The sequence below is a fragment of the Fistularia commersonii genome, chromosome 6, assembly GCF_037954325.1.
Source record: "Fistularia commersonii isolate RoL2024-O1a breed Wild chromosome 6, RoL_Fcom_v1.0, whole genome shotgun sequence".
Taxonomy (NCBI): domain Eukaryota; kingdom Metazoa; phylum Chordata; class Actinopteri; order Syngnathiformes; family Fistulariidae; genus Fistularia; species Fistularia commersonii.
Window position 1 is genome coordinate 16,034,207 of NC_141289.1, and position 25,275 is coordinate 16,059,481.

At 38.9% G+C, this 25,275-nt stretch overlaps 1 protein-coding gene across 4 annotated transcripts in view; it reads left to right on the forward strand.

Annotated features, from left to right (window-relative positions):
* Nucleotides 1–25,275, forward strand: part of LOC147233514 (receptor tyrosine-protein kinase erbB-4-like) — a 281,545-nt gene that overhangs the window by 201,694 nt on the left and 54,576 nt on the right. For all 4 annotated transcript variants that reach the window (XM_086148401.1, XM_086148402.1, XM_086148403.1 and 1 more), the window contains exons 9-15: nt 2,062–2,188; nt 3,922–3,995; nt 4,902–4,992; nt 6,911–7,116; nt 10,141–10,273; nt 16,099–16,192; nt 21,506–21,660. In XM_086148401.1, coding sequence (XP_086004527.1) covers nt 2,062–2,188; nt 3,922–3,995; nt 4,902–4,992; nt 6,911–7,116; nt 10,141–10,273; nt 16,099–16,192; nt 21,506–21,660 — 880 coding nt within the window. The remainder of the gene's footprint in view (nt 1–2,061; nt 2,189–3,921; nt 3,996–4,901; nt 4,993–6,910; nt 7,117–10,140; nt 10,274–16,098; nt 16,193–21,505; nt 21,661–25,275) is intronic.

Consider the following 25,275-nt stretch of genomic DNA (forward strand, 5'->3'; position numbering starts at 1 on the left):
ATATAGACATAAAGAGATACACTAAATGTGGAAGTTCCTCAATAAGGGGAAATCCAGATGTTATAAATGCACTTAAGCGATTTCATCATCTTTTGTCACTTCATAGCCCCCTATCAAATTTTCTGTATGTAAAGAGCTTAAGTCTTTAAACCATTTTAATCCAATAGCTTTCTTATTTCGGTGATTATACTAGATCAACCGTGGCTTAGAGGAATTAAATACAAGCTTTATAGAAAATGCAATTTATGCTCATGGGAGACAGAATTTGCTTTGAGAAGAAAAAAAAAAAAAAACTATTCAGAGATAGAAAGATTTTGATCTTCATTTTACAATAAATAGTCATAAAATCAGATTGAAATGTGAAAAAAGTGGTTAATTTTCATCATTGTGTAAATTTGTACAGTTAAAAATGTCTTTAGAATCAATTTAGGTGCCAATTTAAAATTTAGGAGCATCAGGAACACAGTTTATTAATCCTTTAACCAAAAATATGACCGTTTAATAGCCATTTTAACAGGAAGCAGAGCTGACATAAGATAAAGACATGTTTCAGTTGATGTGGAAAAATAAAGCATATCACTTCATTCATCATGACAATTTATTGCATGAGCTGCTGCTGGTGCCTTATGTGAATTTGGCAAAAACAATGAAAGGTTTGTTTTTCCTTGATAGAGCAAAAAAGTTGTACGTTTTAAAATCACTCACCGTTTTAATGAGCATGAAATCAACTGTTGGAGAGTTTGATCTTACCTGTCTGATAATTACAAATCATTTTGCACAAGAGAGTGGACAAGAAAATGTCCAGTGTTAAATTAAAAAGCATTATTTTTTTTTAGTTAATTACAAGGGATTATACCCTTCTCAAAAAGTTCTGCCCCTTTCCTTTGGAGAGATGATTGTGGTGTTTTCCTTCAGGTTCAATACATGTGCTGCGGCATGCATTGATTGGCTAATCTCTTGATTACATCGTCATGCAGCAAGGAAGGGTTAATGAGGGATAGCCCAAGGAACTGTGGGAAATGATAACAAATTAACATTTCAGAAATGGAATTGGCCGGTATAAATCACGATAAAAATGTGGTTACACCACTTAATGCCAGCCTTATTCATCATCCCCTCTGCCACTGTCAGAAATACTTGGCTCACACAAAAATGCAAGTGCAATTAATCCATATGTAATGAATTCATTATATAAAGGAATTGGCTTTTGATCGGTCCACACTTCCATCAATAAAGTTCCAACGCATTAGGAAGGTAGCTGTCTTGCCTGCACACTGTGTTTCATTATAACTTATATAAGCTGTTTCAAAGTGTCTATGAAGGTTTTCATTCATCCAGATCATGGTCTTTCATTGCCAAATGTTGACTTAGAAACCTGGATTTGTTCACTGATGCTGTCATAAATAACACTGTATAATATTATTCAGAAACTTTTTTTCTTTGAATCCCACATTCAATGGCAACACTTGCATCATACAGATTCTCAGGAATATACCGGTAACAATACAGAGTAGATCTTATGTTGAAGTTTTAAGTATCTTGTGTGTTTAGCTGATGGGATTTGGGAGGGATGAGTGTTTTTTTGTCTTCTTTGCGAATGACCAAAAAAATAAAAAACATAAAAAACAAACATAATCCATGTCTACCTGACAGCTTTACCTAAATCTAAGACATTCCCTCCCGGGTGGATGTTAGGTTGCAGTGGCCTTCATGTTCGGCCAATTACCTTCAAAGTCTTACGAGTAACCAGAGACATCGTTACAAGTATGTGAAGGAAGCACACCTTAAAGAGAAAAATAGATAAACTTATAAATAAAAAGACATACCTCGAGAGGTTGATTTTATTAGCTGAGATCATAGGGTCAGTTTTTTCAGTGCTTTTTTTTTTTTTTTTTTTTAGTTCTCTTTTTGTTTTGTTGTTTTCCTTAATCCACCTTTAGCGAGTATATGAAATGCACTAATATTATAAGAACTTAACTGTTAAACTATTGATTAATTTGATTGATAGTTGATTGTGCCTGTACAGATTCCTTATTTGATTTCTCTATTCAACATTTATAGTTTGCGATGGCATTGGAACAGGCAGTCTGCAGACAGCTCAAACAGTGGATGCAAGCAACATTGATAAATTTGTCAACTGCACAAAAATCAATGGCAACCTTATCTTCCTCATTACTGGCATCAAAGGGTAAGTGACAACTTGAAACGTCTGTAGAATATGCTGTTTATATATATATATATATATATATATATATATATATATATATATATATATATTTTTTTTTTTTCCATTTCTAAAATACACATAAAGTCATCAACATCTTATGTTATAGTTTGCTGGTTTGTTAAATTGCTGTCTGTCATCAAAACAATAGCCACAGATGGGTTTCTAAATTGTTTATGCGAACATTATATAATTTGCTGTTAATGTTCAGTGCCAGCAGCATGGTGGTACAGTGGTTAGCGCTTCTGCCTAACAGCACAAATGCACGAACCCTGATTTGACTCCCACAAATCCAAAAAAAACTGTGCAGCAGTTTGGCAGGGAAAAAATAGGAAAATTGTGTGAATGAGAGAGTGAATGGTTGTCTATCTCTATATGTGGCCCTGTGATTGACTGGTGACCAGTCCAGCTGGGATCCCCTGCAACCCTAAGTAAGATAAGCGGTAGATAATGGATGTTCAGTTCAGCATTTTAGAAAATAATAAATCGATCTGTAATAACCACTGATGTAATAATTTCAGCATTCATTTCTAGTTTTTTGTATATCATATTTACAGACAACATTGAAGTGGCTGCTTCAGATAAAAGACTTGAATTTTATTTATAACTTCATGATTATTCAAAGAAATTTTCTTTCTTTTATCCTCCATTCAAAATGCCAAAAAACCCTTCATAGCAGTCATTAAAATTGTAATGGAGATAACACCCTTTGATAAATTATGTAGAAAAAGAACAACTTGTTATAAACAGTTGTTTGTGAAATGAAACAAAATGGAATTGGTCTTCAAACAAGTGCCAGTTCTGTATGTATACATATTGTACATAAATATGTATGTATACATGCATACAGTATCATGGTGTTCTAATACCACTTACTAATAAGGTGATGGGGCTTGAGTTCCATGTCATTGTGTTGATAATAGCGTTGTATTTTATTGCAACTCAGTCTGCTGAGTCAATAAATAATTTAAACCTATGTCACATATATATGGGTATAGGTACTAAAAAAATAGCTCTGCCTCACCGGACACCCTGGCACAGGTTTCTTTATAGGGGATCATTTTGATGAGGGTTTTTATTCATCTTGAAAAGTACAACATAAATAAATGGCTAAGAATCCCCTTTGGCAATTTTATTTTTGATGTCAGTGTGTGGAAGGTTCGTGAACCCTTTTCTTAGAGAACAGTCTCCTGATACTATTCTTAAAAACAGACCATGCTTTTCACATTTTTATGAGGCAGTTTATTCGAGTTAATATAAGTATATTTGGCTAACTGTGTCACAGCTGCACTTGATACATGATTAGAAATGCAACTTTGGATGAAATACAGTTCAGTGTTTTATGCTCTTGTGAATACCCAAGACCAACAAATTACTGATGAGTTCAAAACTGCAAAGCAGACTCAATGAACAAACTCACCCCTGAGTATTAGACACAAGCTACAAAACAATAAGCTACATATTTGAGAACAAAACAACTGTTCATTAAAGTTCACTTTTGTAAAAATATTGCTTTGAAAGGTCAATCAGAAATGGTTTGTCTGGAATAACAACTACTGTCTAAGTCAGATGTGCTGATTACAAACCTAAATAATGTCAGCTGGGTTTCTTTTTTTCTTTCAATGTGGCATTTATATCTCTTTATCATACATTAATCGAAGCAACGCCTTTTTCTTTGTCATGTTCCTCCTCCACAGGGACATATATCATGACATCGGACCTTTAGATCCTGAACGTCTCAATGTGTTCCGTACAGTGAAAGAGATCACAGGTGAGCTGTCTTTCTTGAGTCACCTTGAAAAAAAAAAAGACTGAACAAACAAAACAATATAATTAGATGAGCATGCACGTGTGTGTGTGTGTGTGTGTGTGTGTGTGTGTGTGTGTGTGTGTGAGTGTGTGTGTGCCTGTTTGTCAGAGTTGTTGAACAAAAATTTCAAGAGTAAAGTAGATTTCTCTGAAGAAATGTTATATGTCATGATGGTGACAGCCTTGCTGTGTGTGTGTGGGGGGGTGTTTGTGGGTGTGTGTGTATGTGGGTGTGTGTGCGCGCGTGTTTGGGTGCGTATACACATGAACACTTGCGTGCTAGTTTACTCATTAGTTTGTTAGAGGCCTTAAGGGATGAGTGATACTTTCTCTATAAATGCTTTTATCATATGAAGATGAGACTTGCTGCTGAACAGCTAATGGAGTGAAACTGCATTTTCATAATGAAAACCCAAGCAATAAGGAAGAACAATGGCCAATGTGTTTTAGCCATTTCCTGTTTTCTCCTTTTAATGTCATTTCCACATATGCTGATTTGATATAATCTGTCATTGAAGCCAAGTGCAGCTGAACAAATTGTCCAGAATGGTAAATCCATTCTTTTAATTTGTGTATATTGTGTTCTCCGAGCACATTTGCTTCAAAGCCCAAGGTTCTGCTTGAACTTCACAGGATACAACACCAAAACCAAAGCTGCTGGATTTTAAATTTGCATGAAGACGGAAAAAAAAAATGATCATTGATCATTCTTGTTTCTTTATCAATCATATTTTTTTCTTCCCTCTTTTTTTCATCCTTTTTGATGGAACATTTTCAGTTGTTTCTCATTAACTTTTCAAAGATGAAGCGTGTTCAGACGTTTGTCAATAGTTTCATATTCTCCTGCTTTGCTCTCTTTTTCTTGTAGGCTACCTCAATATCCAGTCATGGCCTCAAAACATGACGGATCTCAGTGTCTTTTCCAGCCTGGCAACTATAGGAGGTAGATCTCTTTACAGGTATGCCGTGTTTCCCACTGCAGACAGATTTAATTCAAAATTGACAATAAGAATTAGGTTTCCAAATGTTTTTTCAGATCTACTAACATATTCAGACATGTAGGTGTTTAAAAAATGTATTTAATCTGGTAAGTTTTGTATGTTGACCTTGTCCTTCCTAGTGGGTAGAGTTCAGATTTTGTACTCAAACTAAGCCTGACCGCCCTGCAGAGCATGCATGATCAAGCTGATCATTTCAATGCAAAATCAGTCCTCCTGTCTTTAATTAAAATCTACCCCCAAACTATCATTTTGCAGTAAAATCATCAACACTAAGGTGTATTTTATGGGACTGAGGAAACCACTGACATTATAAGGTACCAAACATGGAAATATTTACATGTCCATAATGTTATTATAATGTGATGTTTAACGCCATTAAATGGTAAATATGTCATTATATTCTGAACTTACATAGCACCTTGAAACCTTGTGGTTTCAAAGCACTTGAGTGAAGATTGCTTTCACCCATTGGCACATACAAACTAAAACAAACCATCAGGAGCAGCTCTGGGTTCAAGGTCTTGTTCAATGCCATTCTGCATGAGGAGAGGAGGTACAGGGAATCAAATTGCCAACCTTCTGATAAGAGGGGCGCCTGGTCTACCCACTAGAATTAATTAGTATTTATTTGAAATTATGCAGCTTTTGAACACCAAATAATGCAAGAGACTATTGTGGAGTGATGTGATCCGAGCCAAAGAGCATATGATAGACCAGGTCAGACAAAAGGGCACTGCAACACTATCTGCAAGTAGGATTCAAACAAAATGAAATAAAAGTGAATGTTTTATGTCATACAAAGTAAATCTGAAAACATTTTCTAAAGATAATTGTAATTGATAATTGTGATAATTAAACCCTGCACATTCAAAATCCATTTTATTACTGCAATGGTTACACTTACAAAATAATTCTAAATCATTCATTCTGTTTATATATGCTCTTAATCTTTATCCACAACCACAAGTTTTTCAAATACCCCCCATTCCACCCAAAACCCGATAGTTTTGTGAGATCAATCCAATGCACTGTGCCCTCACCATCGCAGAACTACAGCTTCAGATACTGTGCATGTTGTGTGTTTGTGCATGTACCACCATGGTGCACATTGTGATGAAATCACACACAAAACGATCTACATCCTGCACCTCTGTGATGTCCATCCGATGGCTGATGGCTGCCGGAAGTGAACGATTAATGCACAGAAGCATTGCATCGCTGTCTTTGAATTACCATCATTTCAGTGAAATTTGAAAACATGGAGACGATATGTTTATTTCCTCAGCTGTCCTTTTCCTCAAGGATCTCTTTGTTTTCTGAATTTCTGCACCTGAAATGTTACGATGCCAAGTAATGAGCTGCTGGTCCATGTTGTTCTGTACAGTGGCTCTTTGAAGTACCACTGTCATGTAGCTTTGATTACTGCTGTTTTGATAAAGGGTTCCATGTTCGCTGACAAGCTGCAGATCCAAAGCCTAGTGCAGGTCCTTGTTTCCTAAATGCCATGGATAGAGAAATGCTTCACTAATTGTCAGGGCAGGAGAAATATCTCTCTTCATTCTTTTCATCATCTCTTTTGTGCTCACTTTATTTTCTGTCCCTAAAGTTGTTACCGGTTTACTGCTCTTTTTGTGAACTCTGCTACCATTTACAGGCAAACAACTGTCGAAATAAGTCACCGGATTTTTTGTTCCAAGATTAATTTATATCTAGAAGATGAAACCTGATGACTTTAGTGGTGTCCAAGGTGTTGTCTTCCCTTATTCCTGCGTCCTTCCTCTTTTCCCTCAGTCCCTAATGTATTTTTTTCTGATCTGTTATTCTTTTTCGAGACCTTTCCAACTATATCTGTCTTTCCTCTTTGTTTCTCCTGCAGTGGAAGTGGTATATCTCTGCTGATCTTGAAACAACGCTGGATTTCCTCCTTGCAGTTTCAGTCTCTGGATGAGATCAGTGCTGGTAATGTCTACATCTCCAACAATAGCCGTCTGTGCTTCTACAACACCGTCAACTGGACCTCACTCTTCAGAACCCAGAATCAGAAAGTGCTCATCCATAACAACCGGGATCCTCAGGAATGCAGTGAGTTTTGGAAATTTTGTAAAGGCACACATGAGCACATAGACACATAAATTCAACAGAGAAACTCTAACTGGTTAACATAAGGATCACTCGGTAATGCAGCTATGGGAAAAGAGTGGTGTAAGCTAGACTGTGAGGAGAATTCAGGATTTGTGAGCAGCAGAATGGCTTCATGCCGAGAAAGAGTACTACAGATGCAATTTTTGCATTGAGAATGCAATAGATAAGTACAGAAAAGGTCAGAGGGAGCTGTCTTGCACTTTTACAGACCTGGAAAAGCATATAACTGAGTGCCGAGAGAGGAACTCTTGTGTTATTCCAGGAAGTCTGGAGTGGCAGAGGAGCATGTCAGACTGGTGCAGGACATGTATGCTAGCTGTGAGACAGTGGTGCGGTGTGCTGTAGGGGTAACAGAGAAGTTCAAGGTAGAGGTGGAACTCCATCAGGGATCATCTCTGAGATCCCTCTTGTTTTTAGTGGTGATGGACAGGCTGACGGATGAGGTTTGTAGTGGTGATGGACAGGCTGAAAGATGAGGTTAGACAGGAATCTGCATGGACTATGATGTTTGCAGATGACATTGTGATCTGTAGCAAGAGCAGGGACAGGTTGAGGATTATCTGGAGAGGTGGAGGTATATTCTAGAAAGGAGAGGAATGAAGGTTAGTTGCAGAAAGACAGAGTGTATGTGAGTGAATGAGAGGAACCCGGATGGAACGGTGAGGCGACAAGGAGTGGAGATCAAGAGGTTGGAGGATTTCAAGTACCTGGGGTCAACAGTCCAGAGCATCAGACAGTGTGAATAAGAGGTGTAAAGACACATTCAAGCAGGTTTGAATGGGTTGAGAAAAGTGTCAGGGGTACTATGCGATAGAAGACTATCAGCCAAAATGAAAGGGAAGGTGTACAAGACAGTAGTGAGACCAGCGGTGCTGTATGGGCTAGAAATAGTGACAATAACAAAAAGATAGGAGGCAGACCTGGAGGTCGCAGAGATGAAGATGTTGAGGGACGAGGATGGATAGAATAAGGAATGAGTCTGTCAGAGGGACAGCACATGTTAGGTGTTTTGTAGAGGTCGGAGAAGCCAGACTGAGATGGTTCGATCATTTACAGAGGCGGGATAGTGAATGTATTGGTAGACAGATGCTGGAATTGGAGCTGCCAGGCAAGAGGTCGAGAGGAAGACCAAAGAGAAGATTTATGGATGTAGTGAGAGAGGATATGAAGGTAGTTGGTCTGAGAGAGGAGGATACAGACAATAGGGTTAGATGGAGAAGGTTGATTCAATGTTGCGACCCCTGAAGGGAAAATACGAAAGCAAAAGAAGATATTAAGGATCACTCACTCATACCTGGGAGAAAAACGTTCCCTTTTCAGTATACTCAAGTCGATATAAAATGTGGTATCCAGTATTGCGAAAATTTCAAACTTAACTTACAATAGTAAAACATCACTTGTGTTAAAATGAATTAATGCATTCATCCATCCACCCATCCATTAGCTATACAGCTTATCCTTTACTCAGCTGTCACTGGGTGAGAGGCAGCCCTGGACCGCTCATCAGTCAATCACATATAAAGACAAACAACCATTCCTTCTCTCATTCACATGTCCGGGCAGTTTAGGGTTGCAACAAGACTCTTGATTTGAAAAATGAAAAAAAAAACAAAATAAAACACCTATTCCTTTCCCTGCACATTTTTTATTAATAATCACTACAGTACTATGTAGTTTCACAAAAACATCAAACAATTCGATCTTGGAATGTTACGCACCAAAGCTAGTGTAAAGTATGTGTATACTCTGTCTTGGTTGTTCATTTCCAGAGGGGCACTCCATGTGATGTCTGCTCTCTCATTACTCTCATATCAGCAGTAATTACACATTTTTAAGTTAGACATTTTTTTTCAGATGATTCATCACACACATACTTAAAATAACAGTCAAGGCTGTTCATTGAAAAATACAGAAAATACAATCATCAACAGAAAAAGTATAAAGAACTTGCATGTTCATTTCAAACTGCATTTTTTTTCTATACAACAGATATGCATATTTTATTCACTCACCAAAAAAATATGTCATGGCCTGAGGTTGAATCACACAGAAGAGAGTACGTTCGATGAGATAATGTCTAAAGACATTTCAATTTGAGAAATGTTATAAGACTGACCCAGAAAATACCAATCACTGTATTCAATGGTCAGTGTCATATAATTCATCTTGAGTTCATTTTCATAATCCCAATTCTGTCTTTTGCCTTTGCCACCTCCACCTCCTTGAAAAAAATATTCTACAGTCTTCAATGTTAGATTTGTCTCCAATCGTGACTTATATCTGTTTAAGATACATTCTTGAGTTTCACTTGTTTCAAATATTGCATGTGACAGAATCAGACAGAAAGACAGATGTGCGGATACACCACTGTTGGTTTTCTTGGCCCTGCCAGCCTCTGCTTCATATCATTAGCCAGTTAATGACTGTGGTGTGTGTTAGAGCTTGATCGATAAGATCTTACACAGGCTTCTTCATTAGGCGTAACCCATTGACTGTTCACCTGTTGACAAAGGGTTCAGGTTCCCGCCAGGCGATGCTCCCGGGGAAGTGAGTGTCACTCATCGGATGGAGGACACGCCGGGTCTGATGAATAGCATTGATTGTTGTTAAAAAAAAAAAAAAAAGGCTTAGGGCCAAGACTGGTGTTTAATGCCAGGAGTGTGGAGCATACTAATATTTACAAGCAGCCACTGAATGCGCCACCACCAAGATTTGGAGTAGCTGTAGAGTGCAGTCTTGCAAATTTGCATAAAATATCATAATTAAACATATTTCTCATTATCCCTTAACATTATTGCTCACCTCAAGTTAATTTTCAGTATATACGTTTACCTATTACTCATTCTAAGTTACTTATTGTGTTTTAAATTGAAGGCTGCATGTGAAAATTTCTCTAAGCACTTGCATGAATGCATTTTGTAATGTAATTATATTTAGATAATGCACTTCCTTTCTTCTCTGCAGCCCAGCAGCGCATGGTTTGCGATCAAATGTGTTCAGATGACGGTTGCTGGGGTCCAGGACCAGACCAGTGTCTTTCTTGTCGATACTTCAGACGGGGCCACACGTGTGTTGCATCCTGCAATCTCTTTGATGGGTGAGTAATCAATTTTCAACCGCTTTACTCTTTTTTTTTTTTAATCATATTTTGAAGGATTGTGTATATGTGTTTCATGATGCTTCCATTGTATAAAGTGTGTGCTCCCACATAACCTAGTCTAAAAGGCAAAGCATAGAGGAATTTGCTAATCATGAACCGCTTCAAAGTTAAGAAAAAATATTTATTATTTTGTCTGGATTTCCCTGCAACATAAGATGAAGGTTAACAGGTGTTTTTGTTTTTTTTTTTTTGCTGATAACGATGTTTGACATTTGCCATATTTTGAGTAACATCACTATCTTGTGTTTTTGCATAACACGACTCTCGACATTTCATATCCATGTCAAACAACCTGATGTTCTTTGAAGTTTCAGCAGACTTCTCCTCAAGGTTATCTGAATGTTCAATTCCAATAAATGTGACACTGACAGAGACTAGCTCTGGTGTTAAGGAATTTGACAAATACTTCTATTGCAGTCAATTATCCAACAAATCCTATGACGACTCTTCATCACATTCTTTTATTTTATTTTATGTTTTTTTTGTGCCTGTAGTCGATGCCTTCCTCTGACTGTGACGTCATTTAGGGGCTTTTAGCTGAGTCAAAATTTGCAAATGCAAAATTGGGCATTTTCCCGAATGCCAGATCATTATGATTTCAAGTTTCAGTAGAACGTGGTATTCCTTTGCAAACAGTCATTTATGGTAAGCAGAGGAAATAAAATCAATTTAAACAGTTTTGATGTATGAGAATAAAGCTGAAACATCCTAATAGGCTCCGGAGGAGGAGAGTTTAATAGCCGTTTGGCATAAATGTGATGAGATAGACCAATAAGAATTTCACGCTGTTAACAGGTTATTATGATAACTGAAGAAATGTAAAAGAAATGGGTTGCAGTTGTTATATTCTATCACAAAGTAGCCATTTTGGCTGAGACTTTAGTATTTATAGTTGAGGTGAGTTGAGGTGCGTCGGCCGACCTCAGTGTTCCCAAAATCCAGTGATTATTCTGCTTTCACTGTGAATAATTGCATTCAGGTCATTGCTTTATGCTGCCAAGAGGAACATCAAACAGATCAGTGGCAACTCACCTGGGAAGAAACACTTCTTTGTAGATGTAGTTTCCAGCTTTTTGTGCCTTGAATGAAGTAGGAGACTTTCTGAATCACATCACTTGAAAGGATCCATCTAAAATAAGACTGCATTGGCAGTATCTGCCACAAGATAAATATGACTTTTTTGGAAGCTGTGATGCCAAGCTAGTGTTTTCCCCTGGGGAATTGGAAAGACTGTGTTGAATGTGAGTAACCCTCGGTCATGTTGACTTGTTGCTGGTCCTTTTCCTGGTGCCATTTGTGGGAGGGACGCTTTGAAGTCGCCTGGAAAAACAGCTCAGAGTGAAAGCTTTGAAGAAGGCTGGCGAGCGAGCGGCGTATGGCAGGCAGCCGCAGCAGGATAGTCGTCCCCGTACTGTATATACAGTCAGTCACTGCGAGGATGAACTCTTAAGTTCCATTCTGCAGGTCCGTTGCTTGCTTTTTTGTGATTGCCATGAAAAGTAGAATAAAAATATTGTTGGCCTTAATTTTAAGATGGCTTTTTGGCCCTTGTGATGTCTTCTTTTTAAAAAATACAAGCAGTATCTACTGCTGCAATTACATTGAAATTATTTGAGTAAACTGACCCGTGTAGATTTATTTTAAAGTAACATGTATTCTACTTTGGATATTGAATAAATAAGCAGAGGCAATGCAGTTGTCAGTGAAATAGAGGTGAGCATAACTCCTTCAATCTGCAACCCAGTCATGTTCTATGGATATGCATCTCAAAGTGCTAAGAGATTGACAAAAGAGGACATCAAGGTAGTGTCAACATGTTAGGAATCCTATTTGTAGCTTAAACAATGCTTTACATTCTAGTCTGATCCTTTTTTTTTACTAAAATGATATGAGTTTTGGTTTCCCAAAGAATGCTTTGGTTTTGTTTTAGACTGAAACAGCACAAAGGGGATGCAGTGTGCTTTACTTGAAGCTGCATGTTTTATACCTTGCTGCAGACATAGTACAGTGTTTTAGATTGTGGTGTAGAGACTAGCATGTCAATATTTTACTGTGTTCCCTTATGGATAAATAAACATGATGCATGTCAGGTGATACAACCAACAGCTCAAGCATGTTCCTATGATTTTTGTTAATTCATTTTCTGATTTGTATTTTCTGGTTCGATTTTGTCCATCCTATCATAAAAGCCTTTCTCACATAGAGATTCTTAAATTGCTGCTTCAATGCCAATGCAAAAATGAGCCCACCGGTCTATAACTAAGGCTTAATCTCAGAACCCATTTAATGTTTGTTCAGAAACCGTTTTCCTCCGAGTGCAGATTAACAGTTTTCTGCCAGCCCATATTCACACATTGCATTACGTTTTTGGCATTCATCAATGTCTGACTATGACTCCAAATCTACAGATGGAGATTGAGTTGAAAAATGACATCAATGATCGGGTTGTTTCGAAAAGAGCAGTGAAATCACTGGGACTTTATTTCACCCATCGCCACACACACACACACACACACACACACACACACACACACACACACAGAAATCCATACTGCAGAAAATAATTGCTGAAACTTCTCAAACAGTTCAGCTTCCAGTACTTTGTTCATGTCTGCAATCTTTGACTTGTCATCAACACAAAACAAACAAACCAAAAAAAATAATAATAACCAAGAAATAAAATTCAAGTTGACAGAATCCTTCCTTAATTGTCAAGTGGCGTAAATGGCCCTGGTTTAACACGATCCCCATGTGGTGACAAATATTTTTGCCGGAGTTTAGCTTGTAGTGTGATTAAATCCCAGCTAGTATACAATGAAAAAATAGACACTAATTAAAAAAAAAAACAGACAAGAGGAAAGAAAAGACCAAAGAACCAAAAATGAAGACGATATTATTTTATGATTCCGAAAAGAAAAAAGTTTCAGCCCTTAGAGCGATTCCAAGTTTATTCCCGGACAAGGAGTATGAACTCTGAAAAGTATTTCTGCTGACTTATTTATCGACAAAATGAGACTCATCTCAAACTGGGCCGCTTTTCATCATCGTCATAAATTTACAAATGTGGATCACACACCAGAATTACTGAGCACAAGGGAAAGACAATTCAAGTACATTCAGTGGCGTCAGGGGCTCTAAACTAAGAGGCATGTGATATGAATTATATATCATTATGAATTATGTTAATTCAAAGAGGCGTTTCAAATTAAATATACAAATTTTATTCAGGTCTCTTAGACATTCACACAGAGACTAGTTATTTCACATAGTGTGCAGTGTTTGCAAAAATCATCATTTTCAATGAAACCTGACAATAACAGTGCTCTACCAACAAAGAAATGATACCTGGGTTTCAATTGCATTTCATCTACTGTAATTTCAGAGTATCACTTGCAATAGAAATCTAGAATCTTAAACTGTAATCTGGTGTCTGTGCATTTTTTTCAAGAAGTATCTTTCCTTTTGTGGTAGATTCAGGTTGTTCTCCCCCTAAATGTGATGCATATTAAGAACCTTAAATTCATTTTCTTCGTCAAAAATGAAAGTGCAAGCATTCGGGGATTCAGCAGAACTGGAAGGGTTGCAGTTAATGGAATTCCTTTGTTGTGTCAGTGGTGCTTACCAGATTATTGAAATCTTAATTTAAGTAATACTCTTTACACTGTTTTGGAGAAAGGGTTAGATAGCTGATAAACTCAATGTTCAATGTCATGCAGGCCTTGAAGAGGCCTCATGGCAAATTATATTAAACAAGTAAAACTGGAGAAAGACCAATACTAGACTTTCTGAGCATATGTTGATTGTGTGCATGTGTGTGTGTGTGCATGTGTGTGTTTGCTTATTGAATATGTTTTAAAGCTTTCATTTAAACCTTAGAATTCCTCCTATGCCCTTTGTTATAGGTCTTCATTTTTAATGAGGAAAGACGGTAATTCCCATAAGTTGATACGCCTTTTGAATAAAACAAGAAGAAGAACAAAAGAGTGAGACCAAGTGTGAGGGGAAAAGAAAATGTCTGTGATGATGTCTACTGGGGGGGGTGAAGTGGGTGGGGATTAGGGAGGTGTTGAAAGTGTTTAATTAAAAATGTTGCACTGGTGGGTTGGCCATGCTCTGGTTTGCTGGAGGTTTCGGGGTCCGAATGGTGGCCGTAGCCCTGCTTAAATTCTTACTAAAACAGGGCTAATCCCCCATCAGACCATCCCTCAGTGGGGCCCTGGCACAGACTTTGAGCCGTGAAGGGGCCAATCAAGAGGATGGCAGAATGGAAATGACCCTGGAGAGAACAGCTGCAGAGGTCTTTGTCATTCTCTTCCTTGTACCTCCAACCCTACAAAAAGAGATATCTCTCCACTGCCTGGACCATTTTGTAATGGATTCCCCTGGACACAACTTCCAGCGGAGAAATGCAATTTATTTTGGAACAAGGGAAAAGGACAAGGGAGAAATATTAGAGAAAGCAACATGATTAATAAATAAGAATGCGAGAATCATCTCATAAAAAATGGGATTTCTTCTTTTTTTTTTTTTTTTGCCTTTTAATGTGATATAGATGAACTTGTGTAAGTATGCCTTTTAGCGCAACCAAGACACATCAAATATTTCTCACAAAGAAAATGCATAAAACACACACATCTTCTGATCCAAATGTTTGAGTGGGAGATCACATAAGATAGTTAAATCTTTATTCCCCCCCTAGTAGCATCACAGACAAAGAGAAACAAAACACCAAAAGACCCACCCTAATTATCCCTCCACTGTGGGAAGAGGGCTTGTTTTGTTTTGTTTTTTTTTACTGGGTGAATCCTCCTCGGAGGGTGTCTGTCCTCGGCATCAGCTGATCGATCCCTCTAATGGGAAAAGTGGTTTTGATCAGCTGCGGTTGTTATTGACAACAGCCAGCCCCTGCTTGACAGAGACGCTGCACTTCAAAACCAAAGATAACACGCTGATTTGGACACAAACAAGAGAAAAGTTTATAGATTGGGTGTACACACACACACACACACACACACACACACACACACACACACACACACACACACACATGCACAATAAGGATTCCACAGCACATCTGAGGGGTTTTGCAACCCCTGCTGGTATAATTGCAGTGTTTCAAACCAATATTTAGCACTTTTGTTCACTCCTTTTTATGCTGTAAATCTAAGTAAGTGACCAAAACTATTTTGAGTTACTCATTTGTCATTTATTTGGCTAAATAAAACATCTGGTAGAGCGAAATTCACATACTACAACTATTCATCTCATTTACTGTGCGTGCTTATCTTAACCACTTCCCTTTCATCCTTGTACACTCCCTCTTTACTTTGCCCTCACCCTGTCCTCATCAAACCTCTGTCAAAGCCCTGTCCCTGTTGTGTGCCTCATATTTTTCTCATCCCCACACCAGGTCTGCTTCTTTTATTTTATTTTATTTGCCTATTATTTAAAAAGCTGTTACTTATTCATGTTTTTTTTTTTTTCACTGTAAACATATTGGCGATGTGAAGACTTTAACTTGATCAAATACTCAAGACAGCTTGTTGCCCTGCATGCCCGTGCAAGTAAGGTGCATTACTGCTCTCTTGATGTCGTATCACATGTTGATTTCAAATCAAAGGCTCCGATGTGTAACTTGTGCTCATATGCACACAGCATACTCCAAAATCCCTTCTCAGCAGGCTTAATCAATATTTTAACATTTCTATGCTCTCAAATCTATAATACATGCATCTCAATCTTGATTTCCCTGTGTCTAACAGGGAAGTACGAGAGTTTGCCAATGGATCCGTGTGTCTGGAATGTGACAGCCAATGTGAGAAGATGGAAGGCAACTCTTTGACATGCCTTGGCCAGGTAAGAAACCACAATCACTGAACCAACATCAGACACTTGATTCATGGTTACTTGATATTTCCTCCAGCTTTTTTTTTCTCTTATAGATTAAAAATCCTTGTTTCATATATCTATACTCTACGTGCTGAAGTTGCGTTCCAAGTTACTTTACAGGAGTGTATTTGTTTTTGTGCACAGGATTCAGAGGATATAAATGTTCTGTTTCCAAAGGTGAACGGTAGGTTAATGGGAAGAATGATAAAATACAGCGGCTGCCTCAGGAGGCATGCATTTGGCAAACCCCACACACACAAAACAGCAGAATAATTTTCCATTTCTGACCTTCCCCATAAAGTCTCGTTTAGTAGACCTGAATCAAATCCAAGGTTTTCTGAAATGTTGTATTTCCCTTCAGAAAAATAAGTAAACAAAGCAATAAATAAACACATATGTCCTATGTTCTTTTAAAGGAAAAAGAAAATCAAATTTTAAAACTGCACCGGATAGTTTAATCATAAACACCCAAGGCAAACCCTTGAAATGAGAAAAGGGGTTTTAGCAAATGAAATATCCTTAAAACCTTGACAAAAGCGGTCATATTTAAGATGATGTGGCAGGATGAGGAAAGATAACAGAGATGAAGGCGAGTACAAACTGTAATTCAAACATTTTAATCACTTGTGCCTGCCATACAGCCCCCTAACCCGGCCTGTGGGACGGTTTAAGTCCACCCAGTGTAATCCACTCCCTATGCCCACCCATACAAGAGACCCAAAATGGATTATTATATGTGGATTGGAAAGGCAAGCGGTGAGCATCATGTCGTACAAAAACGAAACAAGTCAATATGAGCTCTGCAGGCATGAAAGTCGGTGGAATACAGTGGTGAATCGGGCCTGGAACCTATGCACTGTTGTACAAAAAAGGCTAAACAGCCGAACGGGTCAGAGGAGCAGAGCTCTCAGGCAAGAAGTCCCTCAAGACACGGAGCGGCTGCTCGAAAACCAGCTCAGCATATGCAACCCAAGCATAACCCAAGGTAAACAGTCCACCCAGTTGTCACCCGAGAGCACAACACGCAGTGCTACTTTGATTGACAACTGGAGCCGTTCACACAAGCTATTATCCCGAGGCTGGTATGCAGTGGTACGATGCACCTTCATACCCAATGAACCTGCAAGTGCCAACCAGATCTCGGACACGAAGTTTGGACCCCTGTCTTAGGTGTAATATGACAGGTTGCTGAAACGGGTAACCCAGGAGGAAAGAACCGCCAGGACAACATCCGTGAATATTAGGGAGGAAAGCGGGAAAGCCTCTGGCCATCGAATGGTCTGATCCAGCATTGTGAGCAGGTGTGTAAAGCCTTGCAAAGGAGGTGGAGGACCCATGAGGTCGACATGCATGTCGTCAAAAGGGTTAGCTGGGAGACGGTTCCAGGGGCAACCAAGTGTGCTGGTGAACCTCAGCACTGTCCAACCATTTTCATCCTTGCAGAGGCCAGGCCAGATAAACATGAAACTTACTGACTTCAGTGACGCCCGAACTCCTGACAACTCGAAATTAATTAAGTTGAAAACTTGCCCATCGGGGTCAGGCCACTGAAACCATGGGGTGGGAAATGCCAGTGGAGACTTCACAGTGGAGGGCAGGACTGCCTTCTTACACCACTGCATCCAACAGCTTGCATCCAACATCTGGGTCACCAGGCTGGTCGGCAGCCATAGCCAAGAAATCCAACCCGAAGGGAACAGGACAAACATGTATGCGTGAGACACAGTCAGCAAAGGGTTGGACTTCACATCCAGATGCTGAATGGCAGTTACAGGTTCAGAGATGGCTACCTGAGGGGCCTGCTAACAAGCAGAGCAAGACTCAGTCACCTCGGACATGGCGAAGGTCAGCCGTTTATGGTCGACATAAGCTGTGATAGAGCAGCCTTCCAGCAGGAAAAGGAAATGGCGGCTTGCAAGGTGTAGGACCAGCAACTCCCAATCGGAGACACTGTGCTTGTGCTCGCTATCTAGCAGCTTGCAGCTAAAAATGCAATGTTTGACATGCATTTGCCATCTGCTGTTCAACCACCACCTCCGGGGGTATGTCAGAAGCATCGGTGGTTAAAGCTTTGGGCGTCCTGGATGTGAGAAGGGTGAGGTGGGCTCCTCTAACCAGGGAGTGAGCAGCGTTAGGGGGTAAACGGTTACAAAAATTCAGCAGGTGCAAAAAATCCTCCAATGCCTTGACAGAGACAGGGCCGGGAAATTTTGCCGCCGCTTGCATATCAGAAAGCAATGGGACTCCCTCTTATTGTCCACCATGGAGAAAATTGTGATACCAGCCAGCCGAATGGAGAAGTCCTGTATGTGGGGTATGAAAAAGCAGCCATTCGCACTGAGGTTGTTCAAACAGAAAAGTCGCAGCAAGGCCACCACGCACCATTGGCCTTTGGCACCAAGTGAAGCGGTAAGGCCCAGTGGCTGTTGAACAGCCTCGCTATCCTATGGTGGCAAACTCCCTCTGAACCAGGGCCAATTTTACTGCGTCGAGGTGCTGCGCTGTACACCAGGAAACAAACATAGTAGAAAGAGTGGCTACTTATGATTGTGATTCATTCACATCCTCTGCTTTTCTTTTCGGGGTTACCACAACAAATCAACTTCCTCCATCTAACCCTATTCTCTCTATCTTCTCATATCAACAAACTTTTTGTCCTCTTTCACTACATTCATAAATCTTCTCTTTGGTTTTCCTCTTGACCTCTGGCCTGGTAACCTTAATCCCAGCATCTTTCTATCAATATATTCAATATCCTTCCTATTTACATGACCAAAACATCTCAGCCACGCCTTCTCTGACCTTCTCTCCAAAACATCTAACATGTACAGTCCCTCTGACAAACTCATTCCCGCTCCTATCCATCAGCAAGACTCCAAAAGGGAACCTCAACATCTTCTTCTCTTCTGCCCCCAACTCTGCTTCCTGTCTTGTCTTCAATGCCACTGTTTCCAAGCTATAGAGCATTGCAGGTCTTACAACTGTCTTGTACACCTTTTCTTTCATTCTGGCTGATATTCTTCTATCGCATAGTTCCCCTGACACTTTTCTCCAACTGTTCCACCCAGCTTGAACCTGTTTCTTCACCTCTTTTCCACACTCCCCATTGCTCTGGACTGTTGACCCTAAGTACTTGAAATCCAAGACCTTCTTTATCTACTCCCTGTTCACTCCCTGTATCCTCACCGCTACATTTGGGTCTCTCTCATTCTCAATGTGATCCATCCACACGTGCTTCGTTATCAAACACAAACACTTGGTCTTGGTTTGTGTGTTTTTTCAAGTTGAAAATATTCATTCCCAGACTGTCCAGATATGAGCTTGTATGGCAATTTTCCACTGCACATTGCTAAGTAATATTTTAACATTTTAGCACGATAGAAAGATGAGGGCCCTGGAAAAAAAATCAGAGGGAGAGTGACTTTGTGTTTTACATGAATAAACATATATATTTCTGTGTGTGTGTGTGCATGTTTATGCATGCTTTTTTTGGGAGGGAATTATAGATATTTCATCACTCACAGCTACTTACACCAAGGTAACGCTATTATCATGAAAAGCTATGATATGACTTATAGAGGGAAACCTGTATCTTGATATTTTTAACCCAAGACAAATGTCATCCATGTTTGGTTTTATACACATCTTCAGTTTTTATTGTATTTTTTATTGAACACCATTTTTTGGGGTTCCTCTTCTTTGTTTATGTTTTTTGGTGTTTTTTCATGTTGTTATCATGTTAGTGTTAGTGATGTTCCCTGCAAAATATGAGTAATTGAGAAAAGGTTTTATTGTTGCTTTGATTTAACATAGTCTTGGAGGCCATGTTGAAGTGTAAGCTGTTTCATTCATGTCTCATTCTCATGTTTTGTTACGGGTGTATGTCGTTTATCTGCACCAGTGTCAGTCCCTTTTTGATTGTCTCCACCTTTTCCCAAATCTAATCAAGTGTATATATGATCTGTCTATCCCTTAGTCAGGAACACCACCTACTATTTTTTTTTATTTGTTAGTTGTGATGTTTCCATGTCCCAGTTTCATGTCAGACAGGTTTGTTGATTTATAAAAATACTTGAGATACTTCCCTTTGCACTTTACAAAGTACCGCTTGGACTAGCCTCTTTTCCTCAAAAAAGACAAATATACTGTGCTTGAACTGACAATTTGTTTAAAAAAAGAAAGCTTTTTCATTTTTTTTTTTATTATTACACAGTGATATTAGCCATTTTTTCCCTTGTTGAAGTCTAAACTCTGAAGCCCCTGCAATTTTACTTAATATATTTAAAAAAAATACACTTGTATTGTGTCATGTGACCAATTTGGACTATACAGAGGGAAGAAGAGTGAGAGAGTCCCCTTCAGGACTGCACTGACTTTCCAATGTTGGTCACAGTTGAGTAGTAAATAACACCGGAGTCAATCATCCAGAGGCACTCTCACACACAAATACAAATGCATGGAGCATTTGCTGACTTACTTGAATGCATTCAGATCTTTACACATTCACACCCGCATACACACAAACATACAAAGTGAGGCTAATGTTTATTGATGCCGTGTTTCTGAATGCGTCAAGCTGGGAGATGCTGTCCATCAGGTCACTGTCAACACAGTTAGCAACAGGGGGCTCTAGTATAACTCCCAGCACCCAAAATACCTCACAAAACCAGCCAGACTGAAAGTAATACTAATATGACATGGCTGTCATTCTTCGATTCACAGTAAAAGCAAAAAATAATGCACAGTACAGTTGTGATTTCCAAACACTCAACTACATGCATGTTGCTGTGTCTTATTCATTGATGATTTTGCAACTGAGCTGATGCTCATCTCCAGTATCTCCTCCAGTGTGCTTTGCCTTGACATGACCTGATTCTTCATGCATTTGGTCAATTTCAACAGGTGCCATGGAATATACTATAAGCAATTTTGTTCAACATGTTACAAATCGCTGGATTGAATTCATGTAGCTTTAGCCACATTAACTGCAGTACAAAGGGTGCAAATTGATGGGATTTATCCAGTTTGAATTGATTCTGTCTAATTTTGCACTTTATGCTCTGTACCTGCTTTCTTTCCAGTATTCCATCATTCCATTATTCCATTATTTCTAACAATTTTCATCCTGGTGGTTCCTTTCACTATCTCTACCATTATTCACATCAATTCCCTTCTCTTTGATAATTTAACAGCACCTTTTTTCCCTCTGATTTCAAACCGTCCCTGGCATAAACTCCCAAGGTTTTGTTTCATCTCCTTCTTTTTCTGCTCTTCTTTAAGGGTGCAGACCAATGCGTTACCTGCCTCCACTTCAAAGATGGACCCAACTGTGTAGAGAAGTGCCCCGATGGCTTACAGGGGGCCAACAGTTTCATCTTTAAATATGCCAAGGCCAACAACGAGTGCCACCCCTGTCATGCTAACTGCACCCAGGGGTAAGAGAATGATGTTGCATAAAGATAGGTGTCTATGTATAAGTTCAGCAATTTCTTTGAAGTGTTACCTCACTTTTGTCCAGAGGCCCATTTGACTTAGTTGCTTTAATGCTGGGGAAAGCATTGTTAAGGAATTCAGCTACAAAAGCTGACCTTGGAAAAGGCTCTCATTCTCAGGGGGTAAAGAAAGAAAGAGACAGTGACTTGATCTTGCAACAGTCATATCCACCAACCTACAATTGTCTTCCTTGTATTCCTGAGTCAGGAGCAGAATGTATTGACCACCAAAGCCCACTTGAATCCAATGCAGAGGAGCCCTGAGTGAAAGCCTGGGGGCAAAGACACAGTAAACCTGGAAAAGGAAGGTGGAGATGGCTGAAAGCAGAGCTTCCTACTGCTATACAGCGATACCAGAGCTCCAAATGGGAAGCATAGACCAAGCATAGATCATAGACCTGTCAACAAAGAGGATATAAATTGTCCTACTTCGTGTCTGATTGACGGATTAGATCAAGTAATCGTGACCAATTATAGATGTACGTTGTATAAGCCAAAGTACCAGAACAATTTGATATGAAAAGTGAATTAATTGTCATGGCTGCTTTTGACAATTAGTCAACACTAGAGGTTATCAATCCATTTTCTGCTGGTTATCCTGGTTGCAGCAGTTGCAGGAGCCTAACCCCCAAATCAATACCAAAAATATATATTTGTTTTGTCATAAAACAATAGCCCTCTGCATTTTTTGCAGACAAAAATATGAACTGGGCTCCTGATGGCTAATTTGACTAAATCTGCAATTTGAAAAATGTAGTTATTCACAAGGGAAATGCAGAATTGCTTTTCCTTCATTGTGAATTCAATTAAAGGTTTAGGTCAGAGTATTTAAATCAAGCGAAATACTTTGATTTGGATTGAAGTACATTAAATACACCTAAATGTATTGATGATGCAAAAAGAAAAATCTGAAAGTCAGACTAAGTCAAATAACTCATGACCTAACACTTCCGTTGTTTATCATGAAGTCAAAGTAGCCATGTTTTTTTTTAAAATTGCTACTTGTTTTTCCCAAAGATTGTATTATTTGCTTTCAGATTTATCAAGATTTATCAAGAGATTTATCAAGTAACACGGGTACCAGTGGAACCATTGGTTTGATCCGGACCAAAATGCTGGACTAACTGTATGGCGCTTTAGACAAGGATCTTGGGCGGGGGGGGGTGCAAAAAGGACTGGTGTATTCCTAGATAGGGTGGGTCATGTACAGCCTATAAATGATAGGAAGGGTGGGAAATTAGGAAACAAGTCAGAAAATTAGTTAATCCAAGACAAAAAGGTCTTTTATTCAGTAAGGTTTGCACAAAAACACAAAACAATGACTGCAGAAAATTAAAATCATAAGAACATCTTGAGCAATCAATTGCAGTTTTATTCAGGAATGCAGTGTTCCAGAACTCGACAAGGAACTGCCTCAGGTTGGGCATGGCTTTATCTAGACATGTGCTTTAGATGGTACCAGGTAAAGATGGAGACGGTGCCCATACTTAAGTGATGCATGTGGAGTTTTTAAACAAATGTATCAGTTTGAAAAATCAATCAAGAAAAAAGTTGCAATATAGCACTTGTTGAAAGGCTGTGATATCAGTAGTGTGTGGCAATGAAATTAAGCTTCATTCAAATGGAAATAGCACATTAACAAAGATTAAGTGGGTAAGAGCTAGAAGAAGAAAAGACAAGGAAAATGAAAAAGTGGCACTGAAAACTTGTGGAGGATGGATGAAAGGGTATAAATCTTTCACACACAAACTGCACAAACTTCCCTGACTCGGCGATCAGCAGTGTACCATTACTCTAACACTTCCTTATCACCGATACGCTATCAGAATAATATTTAATCAAACGGACAGTGCCATGGAGGGCATGAGCCAAAGTGAGACATCATTTAACTACGATCACAGTCCGGAACAAAAAGGCGGTTCAAGAAATTGTAAACAGTGGTCAGGTAAAACTCAACATCTCATTGCTTATCATTACATGCAAAAGAGTAACATGTACGCATGACAAATGTGTCTGTGAACGCTCTCAGTCATCCATGACATGGTAATTTCTCAAATCTTGTCGTGGGAGCAATAGTTGTAATGACAAATGTAGCTGTTCCTCTGAGATACTGTACAAGTGAGCATATTCATTTAAAATGTACTTTTGCACATGAATAACACCAGCTACAAATAATAGAAATCAGCACTGAATTTGCAATAAAGTCACAACTACTGCAACATTATTCCAAGTTTGCTTGCAAGTTTACCATAACTTTAAATGGGTCCTAAAGGACCATCATACACATCGTACACATCATCCATACACACACGCACACACACACACACCCCAAAACACTTGTTAGGATCCTAAACACCAGTCTTATGAGCCACAATGTCGCAAAGTCTGAATGCTCAGATTCTGGAAGTGCAGCAACTGAAAACCTGCAAATATTCTCATAATTTAGGCCTATTTTTGGATGTACTAAAACCAATATCATAATAGCTTGCAAATAATATAATACTTTTTAAGCCAATAACACAATAACATGTTGTCAATAATGTAATAAGTTATGATATTGTTGGCTGCTTATTATGTCAACTGCCTAGCATTAAAATTAATCATTTGAAAATCTAATTACTGGACCCGATAATCTTATTATACATAAATACCTTCCGTTCGCTCCTTCTCTCTCTTCTTCTGGTCACTACAAATTTGTGTTTTCATGTTCTACGTTGTTAATTGGAGTAAGCTGTTATTATTGTGCCAGCCTGATTATTTTTGGTGAGGACTGAAAAGACAAATATATTAAGTTTATTTATTTATTTTTTTTTCCTTTTTCCAAAGAAAAAAAAAATGTTATGTGAATTATAAAAAAAAATAAGAATCAATGCGATAATGCGATATCTAACAATGAGACTGATTAAATTGTGCATACTTTCACAGCGAAAAAGCAGAGGACACTTAAGAGTCCATCTGTTGTTCATGTGCCACTTATGGAGCACAACCTCAAAAACAAGTGTGACACAACAAAAATCTTCTGAAATGTTTACTAAAGAAAATAGATTCAAGTGTCTTAAATTCTTTATGCAAGTGTCTATCCTTTATGTTGGGGGGAGAGGTCAGAAAAACAGTGTTGCTTCTTCGCCGGACATATAACCGCAATCATATATGATCAGATGACCAATGTTCTCTTCATGAGTTCCGGCACATTCAAATGTCATGATGATTAATTAATATTTCGACATTAAATTATGATTTATTGTATCCAAGAAAATAAACAATGTCATATTTACGGAAGTTTTGCCTGACCCAAACACAAGGACTCTCAGGAGGTAGGGCGTATTTCGGGGTTTAGTGACGAGGAAGGTGAATGGCGAGCTGTGCTGGGACAGGGTTATCTCCTGGGGAACGTCACGGGGGTCTCAGGTACCAGGGGCTGGCAAGGAGAGGCGGCAGAGGTCACAGGAATTAGGAGTTGGTGATGAAACGCAAGACAAAGAATGCAGGGGGTAATGAACTAGCGAGGAATGAGTAACAATCTGGCTTCGAACAGCTGGTTGCAGGCTCCTCTTATCC